Here is an 18,297-nt window from a genome sequence, read left to right as displayed (position 1 = left end):
ATCTCACAATTCTTCATGAAAAAGTTGGCCAAAATCCAAGTCTGAATAACCATAGTTTATGAGTGTTAAGTAAAAATGGATTGAAGAAAACAGCCATTTACCTCATACCTTAAACAACTACAGAACAGCTTTATGTACACTCCCCATTCTGTCACACTTAATCATAAAACGACTTGCACTGAAGAGTTGAGATTACATAACATTAATAATTTTTACCTGTTTATTGAAAACATTCTCAGGTAAAATTGGCTTTTTGTTTTTTTTTAACAAAGTGTGCAGGAGTGAGGACGCACATTTACTGCTGCACACTTTTTACTAATGCTCACATTGGTAAATGATTACTAATGTATTTTGGTGCCACTGTCTTGATATGTATGAAGGTGCCACTAGTTATGTCCACTACTACACATGAGAATGGCAAACTATTCTTGTGAAAATAATATAGGCCTCATGTACTCCGTGAAGGAATCTCAGAGACCAACCAGGGGTGCGTGGACCATGCTTTTGAGAACTGCCATACTGTAGAAGAAAAGATAGCTCTTTATTTGAGGATTACAAATGGGAAGTAAAAAGGAACCTGTATCAACAATATAAGAAACACCTTCCTTCACAATGAGCAAGTGAGGTAAGCAATGGTCTTCAAATAATTGTTTTTATTTCTTCTGGATTGTCCCAGTAAATGAACTCCTTTTACTCTTTCATCTCTAAGAATATAATGATTAATTTGAGTTTATAAAACAAAAGTTGGGGCAATTATTTGCATTACAATATAATTCTGTGATATCCCAAGAGATTTCAGTCCCTGAGTTGGTTTTTTTTTTTTTTTTTTTTTTGCATTCCAGCTCTGTCGCCCAGGCTGGAGTGCAGTGGCGCGATCTCAGCTCACTGCAAGCTCCACCTCCTGGAGTTCACGCCATTCTCCTGCTACAGGTGCCCGCCACCACGCCCGGCTAATTTTTTTGTATTTTTAGTAGAGACAGGGTTTCACCGTGTTAGCCAGGATGGTCTTGATCTCCTGACCTCGTGATCTGCCTGCTTTGGCCTCCCAAAGTGCTGGGATTACAGGCATGATCCACCGCACCTGGCCCCTGATGTCTTGTTATTTGTTTACAGCTGCTCAATGATTTAATAAAGAAACAGAAATTCAGCTGGGTGCTATGGCTCATACCTGTAATCCCAGCACTTTAGGAGGCCGAGGCAGGTGGATCACCTGAGGTCAGGCGTTCAAGACCAGCCTGGTGAAATCTTGTCTCTACTAAAAATGCCAAAATTAGCCAGGCAAGGAGGCACGACCCTGTAATCCCAGCTCCTTGGGAGACTGAGGCGGGAGAATTGCTTGAAACTGGGAGGTGGAGGTTGCACTGAGCCGAGATTGTGCCACTGCACTGGGCAACAGAGCAAGACCCTGTCTTAAAAAAAAAAGAAGAAGAAAAGGAAGAAACAGAAATCAAGGCAAATGTTAATAGCCTTGATATTCAAAGATAGACTACCATTAAATCATAATGTATATTAACTGAATCAGCTGATCTACACTGTGCTGCAATTATGTATCTCCTACATAAAACAAGATATATCTATATTTGAAAACCATTCCTACCAAATCCATTGCCTAATGTTATTATTATTAAAAACTAAAACTATCTATGCTAAGCAATACCAAGGAACAGATGCAGATCTGTAGGAGACAGGTGTTGATCAAATCAGATGTTTGATCTTTCTTCTTAGAAAAACGGGGTTTTGCTTCATTCTTGTATGTGTCAGGGTGGGATATGGGTAGAAATGAACATAGGTCTCTGGTGTCCAAGAATATTCTGCTGTCCTCCTTTTCTGTGGTTTTGAATAATGTTTTTATTTCTTAGAATACCCAGGGCCATGGCACCTGGTGCTTTCTGTTGTTGAGACAGTCTCATTCTGTTGCCCAGGCTGGAGTGCAACGGCACGATCTTGGCTCACGACAACCTCCACCTCCCAGGTTCAAGCGATTCCCCCACTTCGGCCTCCCAAGTAGCTGGGATTATGGGCACCCACCATCATGCCCAGCTAATTTTTGTATTTTTGTAAAGACAGGGTTTCACCATATTGGCCAGGCTGGTCTTGAACTCCTGACCTCTGGTGATCCACTGGCCTTGGCCTCCCAAAGTGCTGGGATTACAGGTGTGAGCCACTGTGCCTGGACCCTGGTGCTCTTATACATATCCAGAGTGCCAAATACGCATCGAGACTCTTCAGAAGAGTCTCTCTTATCTGAACGGACAATCTGGCCCACAGATGCCTGGAGTGGTGAGGGTGTTCAGAGTTATGAAGTCTAAACACAAAGAATGGAAATCATCCGCGTGTTTTTGTGAACACTGCTTATAGCAGCTTCAAACTGGTCCACAGCAAGGACAGAATCGCTAGGATGGAGTCCCCCCACTGCAGAGCTGCCTCAAAGGGCATGGGCACAAGTCAAGTGAGCACACCCCTGCAGGCTCGGCTGCCACAGTCTGATGTCTTTCTCCTCTGTGTCTCACTTCCTGGCCTCTTTCTTTTGCTATCACCCGATGGCTCTGACTGCCCCAGGACTCTGCATTACTTTCTCCCCAAAACCTCTTCTTCACACTCCTATCCCTCACCTATCCCTCACCAGCAGAGACAGGAGGCTAGAAAAAGGTGTGAAATAATGACGTGTGCCCTCACTACCACCTCTTCCCACTTTCTAAGTGTACCTCTAAATGCACCCACCCAGTAGCATTCCAGGTGATATCTAGAAGAAAATTCAGGGCAGGCCCCTTCCCCTTTTTATTTATCACTACTGTACTGAACTCCTCCCTTTACACGAAAGAGATCATATGGAGTTCTGCTCTTATGCCTGTCTCCTCAACACAGTTTCCTAGGTCTTACGGAGGCAGTCTTGATGAAATCTACCTGGATGGAAAGGTGTTCATGAGGTGAGAACTTGTGTAAGTATGGTCAGTGGCCAGGTGCAGTGGCTCTTGCCTGTAATCCCAGCACTTTGGGAGACCTAGTGAGAAGGCCCAGAATAGTGAGAGCCCGTCTCCACACAAAAAAAATTTTTTTTAACTAGCCAGGAGGCTGAGGCAGGAGGATCACCTGGGCTTCAGCCCAGGAATTGGAGACTGAAGTGATGAGATATGACTGTATGATTGCACCACTGTACTCCCGTCTGGGTCAAAGAGCAAAGACCTAACCTCAAACAACAACAACAATAAAAACCCAAACAACAAAAAAAACAATGCTCTGGATACACAGTCCTGGATGGAAAGGGGTCCACAAGGTGAGAACTCATGTTAAGAATAGTATGACCATATGTTTTAGCTAAACTAAACTAAACCAAAAAACCTGCCATATGCTGTATTTTTATATAGTATGTATACATGCATATATATATATATGTATAAACAAAAAAAAACTACACAAGTAAATAAAAATAAAAAATAATAAAAAAGGAAATACATGAAGAAACACCAGGCAAGGTGGTATGTGCTTATACTCCCAGCTACTCTGGAGGCTGAGGCAGAAGGATAGCTTGAACCCAGGACTTTTAGGCCAGTATGGGTGACAAAGTAAGGCCCAATCTCCAAAAACAGAGAGAGACTGACTGACTTGAGGCATGTTCTCTTAACATGAACTGAAAATTTTATCTCCCTGAATAACCAACCCAATATCATATAAGACAGTCCCTCACATTTCTATGTTAGTTTTATTTTCTATGTTAGTTTTAGTTTTCCCAGAGAGTACAAAGTACACCAAACTAAATATAAATGATCTGGTGGCTTAACTTTAGGATACATTTTACAGTTAATGCACCTTGGTCATCAAATTTGATGCTACTGAATTATAGTGAAGCTTGATTTTTTTTTTTTTTTTTTTTGAGACAAGAGTCTCACTCTGTTGCCCAGGCTGGAGAGCAATGGTGTGATCTCAGCTCACTGCAACCTCTGCCTCCCGGGTTCAAGCAATTCTCATGCTTCAGCCTCCCAAGTAGCTGGGATTACAGGCGCACACCACCACGCCCAGCTAATTTTTTGTATTTTTTTTTAGAGAAAGGGTTTTGCCATGTTGCCAAGGCTGGTCTCGAACTCCTGAGCTCAGGCAACCTGCCTGCCTCGGTCTCCCAAAGTGCTAGGATTACAGGCATGATCCACTGCGCCCAGTCTGAAGCTTGATTTTTTTATTTTATTTTGAGGCAGAGGCTCACTCTGTCACCCAGGCTGGGGTGCAGTGGCACCATCTCAGCTCATTGCAACCTCTGCCTCCTGGGTTCAAGTGATTCTCCACCTCAACCTCTGGGGTAGGTGGGATTACAGGTGAGCGCTGCCGTATCTGGCTAATTTTTGTATTTTTAGTAGAGATGGGGTTTCACCATGTTGGTCTCAAGCTCCCGACCTCAAGTGATCCACCCACCTCAGCCTCCCAAAGTGCTGGGATTACAGGCATGAGTCACCACGCCCAGCCTTGATTTTTTCAATAAGTAGCTGACTATCCCTGAAATCCTCACTTTATATAATATGATGTAGGCCTCTGGTGTCTTTAGTAAGTGCATTTTCAAAGGTCTGAGTGAGTTTAAAGCACCTTCTAAGGAATTATCTTCGAAAGAACTGTAGCTGTCAGCAGCCATGGGCTACTTCAAAAAGAAGTGGGTCATGGCTCACACCTGTAATCCCAGAACTTTGGGAGGCCAAGGCAGGTGGACTGCTTGAGCCCAGGAGTTGGAGACGAGCCTGGCCAATGTGGCAAAACCCCAACTCTACAAAAAATAAAGATTTAGCTGGGTGTGATGGCACGCACCTGTAGTCCCAGTTATTTGGAAGGCTGAGGTGGAAGGATCACTTGAGACGAGCTCAAGGCTGCAGGGAGCCATGATTGTGCCACTGCACTCCTGCCTGGGTGACAGTGCCTAATCCTGCCAGTCAATCAAGAAATGGTCCATAAGGTAGGCAATGTTGAAGGGCAGGAGGGGGAGCAGGTCGGGAAGTAAATAATAAAAACATAACTGGGGAAAAAAAAGGCAGTGTGGTGATTTAAGACTAGCAATGGGTTTTAGAGCCAAGCAGGCCTTAAAATGAGCTATGTGACTTTGGGAAAGTTACTCAAACTCTGAGTTTCAGTCTCCTTAGGGGTAAAATAGGTATTTTACATATAGTTCTTAAGGAAACAAAGTAGTTGCTCAATAAATGTTTCCTTTCTTCCCATCCATTAAATAAAGGCCTATGAATCATTCAATCAAATGCCAGAATTCAAGCAGCTCAGGAGCTGGTTTGGGCTTACTTGAGACATCAGAGTTAAGAGAGACATCTATCTGCTATTACTCCTCTTGCTCTGATTCTAGTAATCGTTATCTGTGCCACATGAATACACAGTGCTCTACAGCAATGGCAGCAGACACTGAGGTGACGTTTTGTGAGAGCCCAGGTTTTATTTTCGGCCCTACTGGGCCACTTAGTCTCACTTGCAGCAAAACTTTGTCCTAAAGATAAAGGGGTAAGTTAAATGATTTCAAAATTCAAAATGCAGAAAGAGATACATTTTATTACGCATATTAAAAGGTGTGTAAGGAAAAGCACCGAAGTGTTAATGGTGATTGTCTCTGGGTAGTAGTAGAATTTAATGACTTTTATTTTTTGTTGGACTGCCTGAAAATTTTTCTTCTGAGAAGCATGTAGGATTTTGGTTATCTGGGAAAAATAAAATAGAAAGTCCTGCCCTCAAAACACCTGCAACTTTTAGTCATCCCCTTGTGTCCCGTTCCTTCTGCCCAGATTGATTAGGTATTCCTCCTGCCCAGTCTTCATAAACAATGCTGCTGGAGGAGAGCAAGCGTGAAACTGACAAGACATCTGCCAGTCTTTCTAATTGTGCACGCCATGCACTGCTGCCTTGGAAAATGCAGGCACCAGGGCTCTGTTCCATGGGACATAGGAAGCTTTAGATAGGCCCTGGATGACTTCATCCCACAGAGATGAATGTTAAGAGATTTCCTATTTGCTCAGTGTTGTCTCTGGGAGGGAATGTGTGAGATATTTTACAGGCTTTCCTGAACCTTCACAGGGTCTCTTAAGACATCAGATAGAGAACTCACCTCCAGTTAGCCTAGGACAGTATTGGATAAATGGGAACTTCCAGGGACATGGCAGGTAAACAAGGAAATAATCTGATTATTCATCAAGAGGTTATGCGCTGATCAGGTATCTAAGAGTACCAATTTAACAGAGCAAGCTTTTGTCTGAGAGAGGGAAGGGAGGAGGGAAGAAAGGTGCAGGGGCAAGGGAGAAGAATATGAAAGTAGGAAGGAGGGCCGGGCACGGTGGCTCACACCTGTAATCCCAGCACTTTGGGAGGCCGAGGTCGGCGGATCATGAGGTCAGGAGATCGAGACCATCCTGGCTAACACGGTGAAACCCCGTCTCTACTAAATATACAAAAAATTAGCCGGGCAAGGTGGCGGGCGCCTGTAGTCCCAGTTACTCAGGAGGCTGATGCAAGAGAATGGCATGAACCCGGGAGGCGGAGCTTGCCGTGAGCCGAGATAGCGCCACTGCACTCCAGCCTGGACGACAGAGCGAGACTCCGTCTCCAAAAGATAAAAAAATTAAAAAAATAAAGTAGGAAGGAGAATTTAACTTTAAAAATTCCTTGATTTACCAGTGACTCTCAAACCTAACTGTGTATCGAAACTTCCCAAAGAGCTTTTAAAAGCCCAGAGGGGAGGAAAATAAGAACAATTACATTTTTTTAAAATACAGGGCCTACGTCCTAGCCCAGACTTGCAGAACCAGACTCCTTGGGGCTGGAGTGTAAGAATCTTCATTACTGCAGAGTTCTGGAGCCTTTTGACATCTGCTTCATAAAAACTGAATGGAAAGGACAGGATCTGTCTAAATTGAGTAAAGGCTCTACTAAGTGTTGAATGCCTCCACCTTTAAGGGCACTATTATAATAAGGTATATTGCAAACAGTATAAACTCATCAAGAACATTTATTCAATCATTTCCATATGTATTATGACAAACTAACCAAATGAGCCATCTTAAATATATGCATTTTAATCACATCCCAATCAGACCTCATTACACTGTAAGTTTAAAAAGTACTTTGAAGGGCACCTCTCTCCACACTTGCTGGGAATCAGGCAATTATGATCAACTGAAAAAACATAAAAATAAAACTATGGTATGTTACCAAAAAAAATCCATTATGTATTTCTAGATGTGAGATGCGGAGTATACAAACACAGAAAAACTATAGGTCTCTTAATTATGAGGGACAAAAGGCACATGAATGTGTCCATTTTTACACATGCACACTAACAGCCACTTTGTACTGACTCTGTGGCCCTTATTATTGCCGTTGTGTAGCTGAGAAAACTGAGACACAGAGAGGTTAGGTAACTAAACCAAACTTACAAAACTAGTAAATGACAAAAAGCCTAGAATTTAAGCCTAGGCTCTATCACTTGATGTACTGTATTGCTAGGGCTGCCATAGTGATATACCACAGAGTAAGTGGCTTAAACAACAAATATTTACTTCCTCACGGTTCTAGAGGCCAGTCTAGAGGTGTCTGTAGGGTTAGTTTCTCCTGAGGTCTCTCTCCTTGGTCTGCAGATGGCTGACTTGTCCTCTGTCCGCACACGGCCCTTCCTCCGTGTGTATACGTACCTGGTGTCTCTTTTTCTTCTTATAAGGATAGCAGTCATAATGGATTAGAGCTCCACCCCTAAGGGCCCCATTTGAACTTAATCATCTATTTAAAAATCTTATCTCCAAATATGGTTACATTTTGAGGTATGAGGAGCAGAGACTTCACCATATGAATTCTGGGGGACACTATTCAGCCATCACACTTATTGATGGTGTAACCTCAGGAAAGTTACTAGACTTTCCCAGGCCTCAGTTTCTTCAACTGGGAAACAAGTGCTATTGAGAATCAAATGAGATAATTCACGTAAAAATGCTTAGGAGAGCATCTGGCACACAGCATCATCACTTTACAGATGAGAAAAACAAAAATCAGTTAACAGTGACTTACTCTTTCTTCATCTCCAAAGCAGAGTTCTTATTATAGAATACTACCTTCCTATACAACTTAATGCACAATCTAGGAGAATTTAATGTCATTTATAATTTTTCCTCATCTTTTTTTTTTTTGAGACAGAGTCTCGCTCTGTCGCCCAGGCTGGAGTGCAGTGGTGCAATCTCAGCTCACTGCAAGCTCCGCCTCCTGGGTTCACGCCATTCTCCTGCATCAGCCTCCTGAGTAGCTGGGACTACAGGTGTCCGTCGCCATGCCCGGCTAATTTTTGTATTTTTAGCAGGCGCCCATCGCCATGCCTGGCTAATTTTTGTATTTTTAGCAGAGATGGGGTTTCACCACATTAGCCAGGATGGTCTCGATCTCCCGACCTTGTGATCCGCCTGTCTCAGCCTCCCAAAGTGCTGGGATTACAGGCGTGAGCCACCACGCCTGGCTCTTCATCATCTCTTAATTCCCGCTTTCTCACAGTTCTTTTCCAACTTTATTACATACAAGGAAGAGAAAGAAAAGCTCAAATTAATGATCAATTCTATTAATAAAAATTAGGCAGGTAGACATACTACTTTCTTGAAATTGTATGACAATTTCACTCATCCTTTCTCCTAACTTGCAAAGACAATTGGCTATACTCAAACTGTGATGACAACTCAGATCAATACCTGCTGTAACTATTAGGAAAGAAAGGCAACCCAATCCTTTTTATTAACAAATTATGATTGTACTTTACATTTGCCTAGTACTCTAAATACACTATACCTATTTAATCCTCAGCTCAATCCTAGGATATTGTTTTATTTACCTCTCCTAACAATCAGAAAGTATTATTCTTATTTTATAGCTTAGAGAATAGGAGCACTACTAAGTTAAAAAAAATTTTTTTCTTAAAGGTCACAAAGCTTGTCAATAATTGGCAAAATTATTGACGGGATTCTCACTGACATCTTCTGGCCTGAAGCCAAAGTTCTCCACAGCAGGCCACCATCTACCCAGGTTAAGTTGCAACACCTGGTTTTCTCACTCTTCATCCCTGGCACAAATGCAGTAGGTGCTCAGCAAATATGGAGTCTGATTGGGGGCAATCTCAACCAAGCTGCAGAATCTGTTTTATGTCCTTCATATGAGACCAAGTTTTTCTGACAACTTTGACTATCATCAACTCCTCAGAATGACAGCTCTTTAAAGGCAGCAACCAATTTCCTTCTTCTCCAGAGTCCAGCACACTGGGTGCTCGTTTAAGTTCATTAAGTTCAGATATATGGAGAATTCAGAGTTCAAGTACATGTTTGTTGTATAATCAAACCACAGAACATTCTTCTTTTAGCGATGGCAACGAGTGCTTTTCAGCCACTACCATATAAAAAATTAACAAAAAGAAACATTTACAAAAAACCTCTATGGCCTACAACAAAGATTAGCCTTCAGGGCCTTTCCAATCCCCAAATTCTGCAATTCCATTATAGTCTACACCTGATTAGTTAAACCGACCACCTTGAGTACCCAATTCTGAGTACAATGCAACTGGGCTTGTCCGTGTAAACCCAACACAGTGTTCTTAGTCTTGCGGTGTGCTTCCAGGTAAGCAAGTTTATCTGACGGGCAAGTTCCCAGTTCCCAGAGGGAATGGCGATGGATAATAAAGTTGACCTGAGCCACAGTGGACTTGCTCTTATCAAGACGTTGTGTCGTAAAAATGAGCTATATTAAGATAAATCATGCTGACTTTTATTTTCCTCAAGAATACACTGCTGGCTGCTTGGATTTATTTATTTATTTATTTATTTATTTATTTATTTATTTAAACTTCAAATTTGTGTTGCTGTCAACAGCTGAGCAAGTTTTTACCCTGTCATGGAAACTATCTGGCCATTTTTGTACTGTTCTGTATGCTGGGAAGGGAGATGAGTAGAGCTTGCCAGAAAAGAGTTCTAAGCTCGGTTACTATGCTGTCCTGTAACTTCAGGGACTTGTGAATGTTCAGTTTGTTCCTATTTGTTGCTTTTGTATAGCATGTTGTGACCTGGCTACAACCTTCCTGGCTACCTATGTCACAGGGCTGTTGTAGGAAATTCACAAAAAGTTTTGTGGGCCTGTTAAAAAGAGCATTCAGCAAAGAATTGAGGATGTAAAGTTAAGTATCACCAGCATTACGTTTCCTGTCTGAATTAATCTTTTCAAAGAACTCTGAGATCTGAGGTTGGCAAATTCACTAAAAAGGCAAAGAATTACTTTAGGTTATTTTTACAAATTCAGGCATCCTAAAAATACTCTTTTTTGATGCCTTGATCAAGAGAGAAGAAATTTCAGAGAGAAGAGGCATAGAAATCCATCTGTAGTTCTACAAGTAGCCCAATTTCAGTATCAATTTATCCACTCACTATAATAAATATTAAATACATACAATATACAAAGTATTAAGCTAGATACTCTAAGGATGAAGAATTATGTAAAGGATGTTCCTATATTCTGCTGTATTACAAGTACACTGTAAGATGTAACTTTTGTTTAGATTTCCTTCCCAAATAAGTAAGCAAAGTTTTCTAGTTTCCCTGGGACAAAGAAGGTGAAAGAACAAAATAATTTTTTCATCTATTATGACTTTCTGGATTCATAGAAACATTTATTTTAGAACATTCTGGAAGACTTATCTATTAGTTTCTACTGATGAGTAGCAAGCAAGAGTGACTGAGCTACAGAATGGCTGTGACTTCCAAAGATAACCTGATTAAATCTGACATGCATGTGACATGGGGGGAGCAAGGAATCCATGTGTCCTTCAATTTCAATAAGAAGAGTTAAAAATGTATTATCAAAGGAAGAAGATCACAATCGTGTGGTTTCGAAAGCAGACCAAAAATGACAGGACAGAAATATTCCAAATAACTTGGAATCCAAGTCATTTGGGTTTCCTTGAATGCCCTGCCATATTAAATCACGTATGGCTCTGTAATGAAAGGAAAAGTTAAGGCCTGTCTCATGCCCCATTTCTGCCACTGACTGAGCTTGAGAAAGAAAATTCAATCTTTTAAAGTTATTCAATGAAAGGCAGAAATAATGAAATAAGCTTATTAATGTGGGGTAGAAGATGTCTTGAGCAATCAGCCAGTGTCCTTATCCAATTAAGTTGAAACAGGAAGCCCCAAATTTCCTTAAAGTTTTGCTGGTATTAGTTTGCTAGACTGACTGTTCCAATATATAAATTCTTTGTGTGTGTTTACTTTTCCCCCTAGAGTTATGGCTAAACTGAATAGAACCAACTTCCTAAGATCTGCTTCTTTCACTTTTAATATCCTATTTTTCCAAAGCCACCGAGCTGATGTCCTTCAACAAATGGATTAAAGTGAATGCTGAGAACCAGCTCTCATGTCTGAGCATGGAGAAATAAAGGGTTTATACCCAAGGCAACTAGGGGCATACTCACAATGGTCAATGTCACATTAAGGAAATCTGTAGTACATCAAATGAAATTCTGAAGTTATGATTCTGTTCAAGCTGAACCATCTTTTGGGACAGCCTATTGCAAACAAGATTGCTGTATTTGGAATTCTGACACCAAGAACGCCTAGGCAACCTCTTCACAGAAATGGAAAATAAGACTCAGCCAGCTCCATGTCCCGTGGTGTAACCTCACATGCAGCACACGAACGGTTCTTAGTTATTATTATTTTTAAATGAAAAGTAGATCGACTTACATGGCTCTCTGGCAATGAACTGAGGTACAGTGTTGGGCAGAGGAGTACTGGGGTTTGGAGTCCCTACGAGTTTGTTCTTGGCCATCTTCGTGTTTGCCTTAGCAAACTCTAGTCGTAGTGTTTGCGGAATTTCAGGATCGAAGCGGATGCCCTTTGGAAACAGAGAACAAATGGAAGATGTTTTCATTTCCTTAGAGTCAAACCGGAATGGTGACAAAATAAACACACCAGTAAACCCTGGTCTATCAGGAAAAAAGGTCAGCAACCACTGTCATTCTTACTACTTACACAGGTTACAGGAAAAATGACAACACAAAGTGTCCTGAAAGTCAGTGGTATTTAATTTACTTAAAAAATGTAGTTACACAGATTTTCAACTATTCCTTTTCTTTTTAGACAAAAACTTTCCAGTTTAAAATTTGAACCAGGAAATTCCTAGCACAGTTATACACTTTAATGTATAGTAATTTCAGTTACCTTTGACCCTATTCCTGCAGTTTACCTAAAACAGATTATATTCAGTAAAATAAATCACAGACACTATGAAAGACAAGTTAGGGCAAGACAAGTCTATTTGGAATCCTTCCACCATTCAAGAATGTCTTCATTATTAAGCATCCAATACCATGAATTCTGGACCCTACATGTCAAAAAGCTATCCCAAGAGAGTGCATTTTAAATATGCACCCATGGGACCCACTCAGTTCCCATGTTTTCATGGTGGGGTCTGGAAAGGGACTGGAGTCCTGAAAATGAGTCTCCAAAGACCACAGTTGCCATTTAGTGTTCTGAATGTATACACATGGGCCTGAGGGCTCCAAAGCATCCCCCGTCCCCTCGCCACCGTTCTTCCTAATGAGCTTGAAAAAAAATAAGAGCAGGCAGGGTGCTGTGGCTCATGCCCTAGCTCATTCCCGTCATCCTAGCACTTTGGGAGGCCAAGGCGAGTGGATTGCCTTAGTTCGGGAGTTCAACACCAGCCTGGGCAACATGGTGAAACCCTGTCTCTACTAAAATATAAAAAAAAAATTAGCTGGGCGTGGCGGCATGTGCCTGTAATCCCAGTTACTTGGAATGCTGAGACAGAATGGCTTGAGCCCGTGAGGCAGAGGTTGCAGTAAACCAAGATCGCGCCATTGCACGCTAGCCTGGGTGACAGAGCTAGACTCTGTCTCAAAAAAAAAGAAAGAAAAAGAAATATCCACAAAAATAAGACTCTCTTACTTTAGAGACCAGGATGAACAACTCAGAACTTCAAACTTCACAGGCTCAGCTTCAAGGATACAAGGAAGAGCCTGTGGCTGGATAGTAATGGCATTAACAGGAAATAAGGGGTGAAGGGGAAGGAAAGAGAGGTCCTTAGGGAGGCCTAACAAAAGCCACAGAGCCCTGACCCAGAAGTCTTGGAGTGGGTGGAATTTCTTCCCGAGCATGACTCACTCATTCTGAGAAGAAACCAATTGAGGGCAGTAGCAAAAGGGATGTGGAGGATACCCTTGTGCATACCTAATCAACACCGAAAAGTGAACAGATAGTGCCCATTCTGGGAAACATAAGAACATTTTCTTTAACTGGTGTTGTGTTGTTTTGTTGTTTTTTAAATTTGGGAAACCTCAATACTATTTTGCCCAAAAAGTACATAAGGAAAAACAAAAACAAAAAGCAAAGCTGCATTGTGAAGCAGGCTGAGGTGAGGTCACAAAGGACCTCACTGAGGTGGACCAACTTCAACCCTAACAAAGCTAATACTACAACAGAATAAATATTTCCAAGAATGGAGGTAAGAACTGTGGTCTCTGCTGGGAGACAAGCACAGTCCCTGGGTTTCAAGTACAGGTATGCTGTGGAAGGACTTGCTCAATCGCATCACACTCCATCAGACACACATAGTAGCAACTTGCCATCAACTTCAGGACGTCCTCCCTGGCACTAAACCTGACCAACCTTCCTGTGAAGAAGCAACTTTCCTAAACCTGAGCTCACATTAAGATAAGTCCTGTGGCCCAGGCCACTGGGGATAACATGAAGAGTATCCTGGGACCTGGTCGTAGTCTAGAGCATCTGGCCTCAGAAAATGAGGCTGTACATGTGAATTCTATGCCTCGGTTCTTTCTCTGGTGGTTCCAGAATCAACTGAAGCTCCACATAATGTGTTTGCCTCTTACACAACCTGGGCTGGTGGCTTGAGTCCTAAAACATGCTGAACTAAGTCTCCCCTACTCCCTGCCCCCTTCTTCATACCCCCTCCATTTGAACTAAAATAACATCAACATCATGTTCCAAATCAAAGTTCCAGCATCCTTATTTAAAAAAAAAAAAGCTCAGAAGTTAAAATGACCTAATTTGTTTGGCAGCTTATTCAGAGGCCGGAGGCTTAGAATACAAGCCACATTCCTCTAACATCTTTAGCAGCAATACCATATTTGGTAATCAATATCCTGCTCAGCTAAGTTTCCATCCATAGGGATTAGCCAAGCCAAAAACATTTTAAATGTTAAGGGATGATGAAGAGGAGAAAAAAGAGGGGCAGGAGAAGGGAGAACACAGAAATGAAAAGGGAAAAAAGAAAAAGAGAAAGACGAAAAAGAGGCAGGAGGAAGAATACATGAGAAAAAAATTCCTTGTGTTTTTAATTAAAGCCTACTAAGATTCTTCTCTGGTTACAATTACTTCACATTAAATGCTGTCAGGATAAGATTACTGCCAAGTGAAAGGGTGAACCTGTGTCTTTCAAAAGCAACCTTTTCCTCTCTTGCTCATAATTCACCGTTCTTCTCACAATAAACAGAGAACCTTTCTCTTCCAAATGTAAATGGTGTCCTATTTATTACATGGACCAGAAAGGATAGTTTCTGAATATTAGTATATTGAATATAAACAGTTACTTACAAGCACCCCAATCTGACTGGCTACAGGACAGTCAATAGTCTCAACCAATCCAGGTTCCATATAATCTACAGAGCCTGAACTCCCTACTCAGGGCAAATTCTGGGAGATAAAAGGACACTGCTGAGAAACAACATATTCTTGTTTGTCCAGTGTACTTAAAAGTATATCAGGGCAGTTTCATGCCAGGGAGCCAGGGAAGGCACCCAAGGAAGTGATGGAAGAGTAGAAGTTCACCAGGTGCAGCTCAGGAAAGGGCTCAGCAAATTTCTCTGTAACAGGATGCAGAAAGGGTATTGGGATGGGAAAGGTTGGGAGTGGGGTGGCTGAACAAGCAGACTGGGGCGAGATCACAAAGGACCTCTTAGGCCATGAGTGAGGACTTTGGAGTGTGTGCTCAGCTGAGCCATTAGGTTTTAAAAATGAGGGGATAATATCAGCTTTTATGTAGTAAGTCTGTGACCCTCAAATATTAGCAGCATCAACTTGGAGGACTTGCTCGAGTTTCTGGTTCAGTAGCTCTGAGATGGAATCTGAAAATTTGCATTTGTAACAAGTTCAGGGTAATGCTGATGCTGTTTGTATGGGCACCACATTTGAGAATCACAGTGGTTGCTGGTAACTCTAGTGTTGGTAGGAAAGATAGACTCAATGAAAAGACTAGAACAGATCAGACATGAAATCATTAGAGCAGCCCTGGGAAGAGTAGCTGGGATGAGATGGCTACTGCCTTCTAAGTCTTCTTCTTTGGGAAGGGTACTCAGGGGCCAGTGTCTGTGTTCTGCGCCCTTATTCCCCTGACCACAAACCTGTTTTCTCTTATAAAGATTTCAACCTTGAGCCTATACAGAGACACAGAAAATGATGTTGACCAAAGCTGAGTCACCGTAACAGCCTCTCACTAGAACAAAAGTCTCCAAATTCCTGTCACTGAGGTCTTCAGAGCACCCTCATGCCTGACAGAGTCTTGGCTATCTGGTACAATAAACAGAGTACTTCAATTCTGTTAGCTTCAGGCTCCCGGTGTTGTTACAAATGGTTCTACACTAAAGTTAGTCCATCAGTCCTTGACAACGAGTTTCAGGGACAATGGAATGACTCATTTAGGAAAAAAAAAAAATCGTTACAAACAAAGCAGAGCTATATATACATATTGAGAAAGATGTCCATGGCTAGATTAGGCTGGGGAAAAAAAAAAAAAAAAAAAGATACTCAACAATGTTTAGTAGTATGGAGGTAGAGGAGTCTGTATATACACGCGCATGTATGCTTCTCTATCTGTGTAAGTCCAGAAAGGTTTAGAATGAGACAACCAACCGGTTAATAGCAGTCCACTTGGTGGCAGGGGTGAGAGAGGGCACAGACTTTTGTACAATTTTCCATCATGTGAAATTTTTACAAATATGTATAATTTATAAAATCCAATACAGAGTTTAAAAACAAAAGGAGAAAGGTGCAATAAGGGATTTCCTACTGGGACACAGCATTCAACCAGCTATGTTTTTAAAACTAGTTACTTTTTAAAAAAAACTTTATTCTGAAATAATTGCAGACTTACAGAAAAATTGCAGACATAGTATAATTCCTACATACCCTTTACCCAGATTTCTTAGATGTTAGCATTTCACATTTATCAAACACACATACCATGTTTCCCCTGAACTGATTAAAAGTAGCAAGCATGATATCCTTTTACCCTTTACTTCAGTCTGATTTCCTAAAAACAAGAACATCCCTTTGTTTCCCTGATCCAAGATCTAATCCAGAATCACACACAGCACTTAGTTGTCATCACTTTAGTCTCCTGGAAGAGCTCTTCAGTCCTTACCTTTCATGAGCTTGATATTTTTGAAAACTACAAGCTACTTATTTTGTAGAGTGGCCCTCGATTTGGGTTTATCTAATTTTTTTTTTTTTTGGTTTAGATTCAGGTTACGCATTTTTTGGCAGAAGATCACAGATGTGCGTCCTGCACAGTGCATAATATCAAGAGGCACATGATGTCACTTCTGTCCCATTACAAGTGATATTAGCTTTGATCATTTGCCAAGTTTCTCTATTGTAAAGATGCTATGTTTTCCCCTTTTAACTAGTTTCTTATAGACAGGTATTTCCAGACTATATAAATACGTTGTTTGTCAAAAAATCTACTAATTTTAACATCTATTAATAATTATTACCTGAAGCGTTTGTTACTATTGTAGTTGCCAGATGGTGCTTTAGTAATCTCATTGCTCCTCCCCACTGCCACCAGACGGAGACTTGCTCTGTCACTCAGGCTAGAGTGCAGTGGCATGATCTTGGCTTACTGCAACCTCCACCTCCTGGGTTTAAGCAATTCTCCTGCCTCAGCCTCCCCAGTAGCTGGGATTGCCTTCATTGCTCCTTTTATAAACAGTGTATCAACTTTCTACTCCATGGAAAAGCTCTCCCTTCTGCCCTGTTAATTAATTACTTACATCAGTAATGACTTACAGACTTATATTTAGCTCTATGCTTTATAATTCATTACTATCATTATTTATTTTGCTGTTCCAAGTGTCCCAGTTGTGTACACACACATGCTCTCACATTCAGATCTACTTCTCTGCATCATATCTATTTAAAACATTTTTAATTTTCATTTTAATAAAAATATTTTAATATATTTAAAATATATTTAGATGTATTAAAGTTCATACTGATAGCTCCAATTCCAATCTAATACCATTTGGTTAATTCTATCCCTCTCCTTTGCATGTGTAACTCCTCTAACAGCGAGAATCCTAGCTCTCATTATCTACTATACATTTATTTATTTGCTCAATACAAAAACGCACATTAGTTTCAAAATTGCTAACCGATACCACTATAAAAAGTCTATTAACTACAACTTATATTTACAGTTTTTTGTCTTTAGTCTAAATGTGTGTTGCCAATATGTGTATTATTTGGATTATCTGTGGGTTAGTTTCCCCATGCCCCCCTACCTTCAGTGCGGTTGTGTTATTCATTTGTAATACAGTTAGATTCATTTGTTTCTGTTTGTCTTCAATTTGGAGTCTCTCCCCATCCTTGTTGCCTCTACTTTGCCTATGCATTCACAACAAGTAAAAACTATTCTACCATTTCAAAAGTGAAAGCTGATTCATTGACCCATTCATCTTTCTGCTAACTCACTTATGAATAAGTATTATAAGTGTTGACTAAAAGCTGAGGATCTAGAATTCTAACTCCCCTCCCCACCTTATTTGACTTTCTGAGATACTGAACCTCTCCAAGGAAGCTTCTAAACAATCAAAGACTCTACCTCCTCTGGGATACAGCCACAAGTCACTTCTTTAGGAGCTTCCTATCAGATTCTGCTAGAGCTTCCTACACTCCCATTCTGACCTGTTGATCCAGTAGATGTGAGGCATATGTACTGATCTAGATGAAACTGCCTTTTACTATAGGATACAAACAGTAAGGTAGTAATAATATACGATCCCATCTAGTAAGGTGAAAGACTTCTTCAATTGATTCTAACAACCTTTATACTGCCCCTTTCCCCATGGCCGGCTCCAAAGGAAAACCCACAGCCAATGAAACTCAAAGCCAAATTTGCTACTATCCCTCTCTGACCTTGTGGCCAGATGCGGTGGCTCCTGCCTGTAATCCCAGCACTCTGGGAGGCCGAGGCGGGCGGATCACAAGGTCAGGAGATCGA

General features: G+C 41.1%; 1 protein-coding gene across 13 annotated transcripts in view; it reads right to left on the bottom strand.

The window, feature by feature from the left end:
- Positions 1–18,297, bottom strand: part of RBPMS (RNA binding protein, mRNA processing factor) — a 188,834-nt gene that overhangs the window by 57,422 nt on the left and 113,115 nt on the right. For all 13 annotated transcript variants that reach the window (XM_074000628.1, XM_065519038.2, XM_074000627.1 and 10 more), the window contains one exon: positions 11,724–11,874. In XM_074000628.1, coding sequence (XP_073856729.1) covers positions 11,724–11,874 — 151 coding nt within the window. The remainder of the gene's footprint in view (positions 1–11,723; positions 11,875–18,297) is intronic.

Source organism: Macaca fascicularis, chromosome 8 (assembly GCF_037993035.2).
Source record: "Macaca fascicularis isolate 582-1 chromosome 8, T2T-MFA8v1.1".
Taxonomy (NCBI): domain Eukaryota; kingdom Metazoa; phylum Chordata; class Mammalia; order Primates; family Cercopithecidae; genus Macaca; species Macaca fascicularis.
This window is presented reverse-complemented; position numbering and strand designations above follow the sequence as displayed.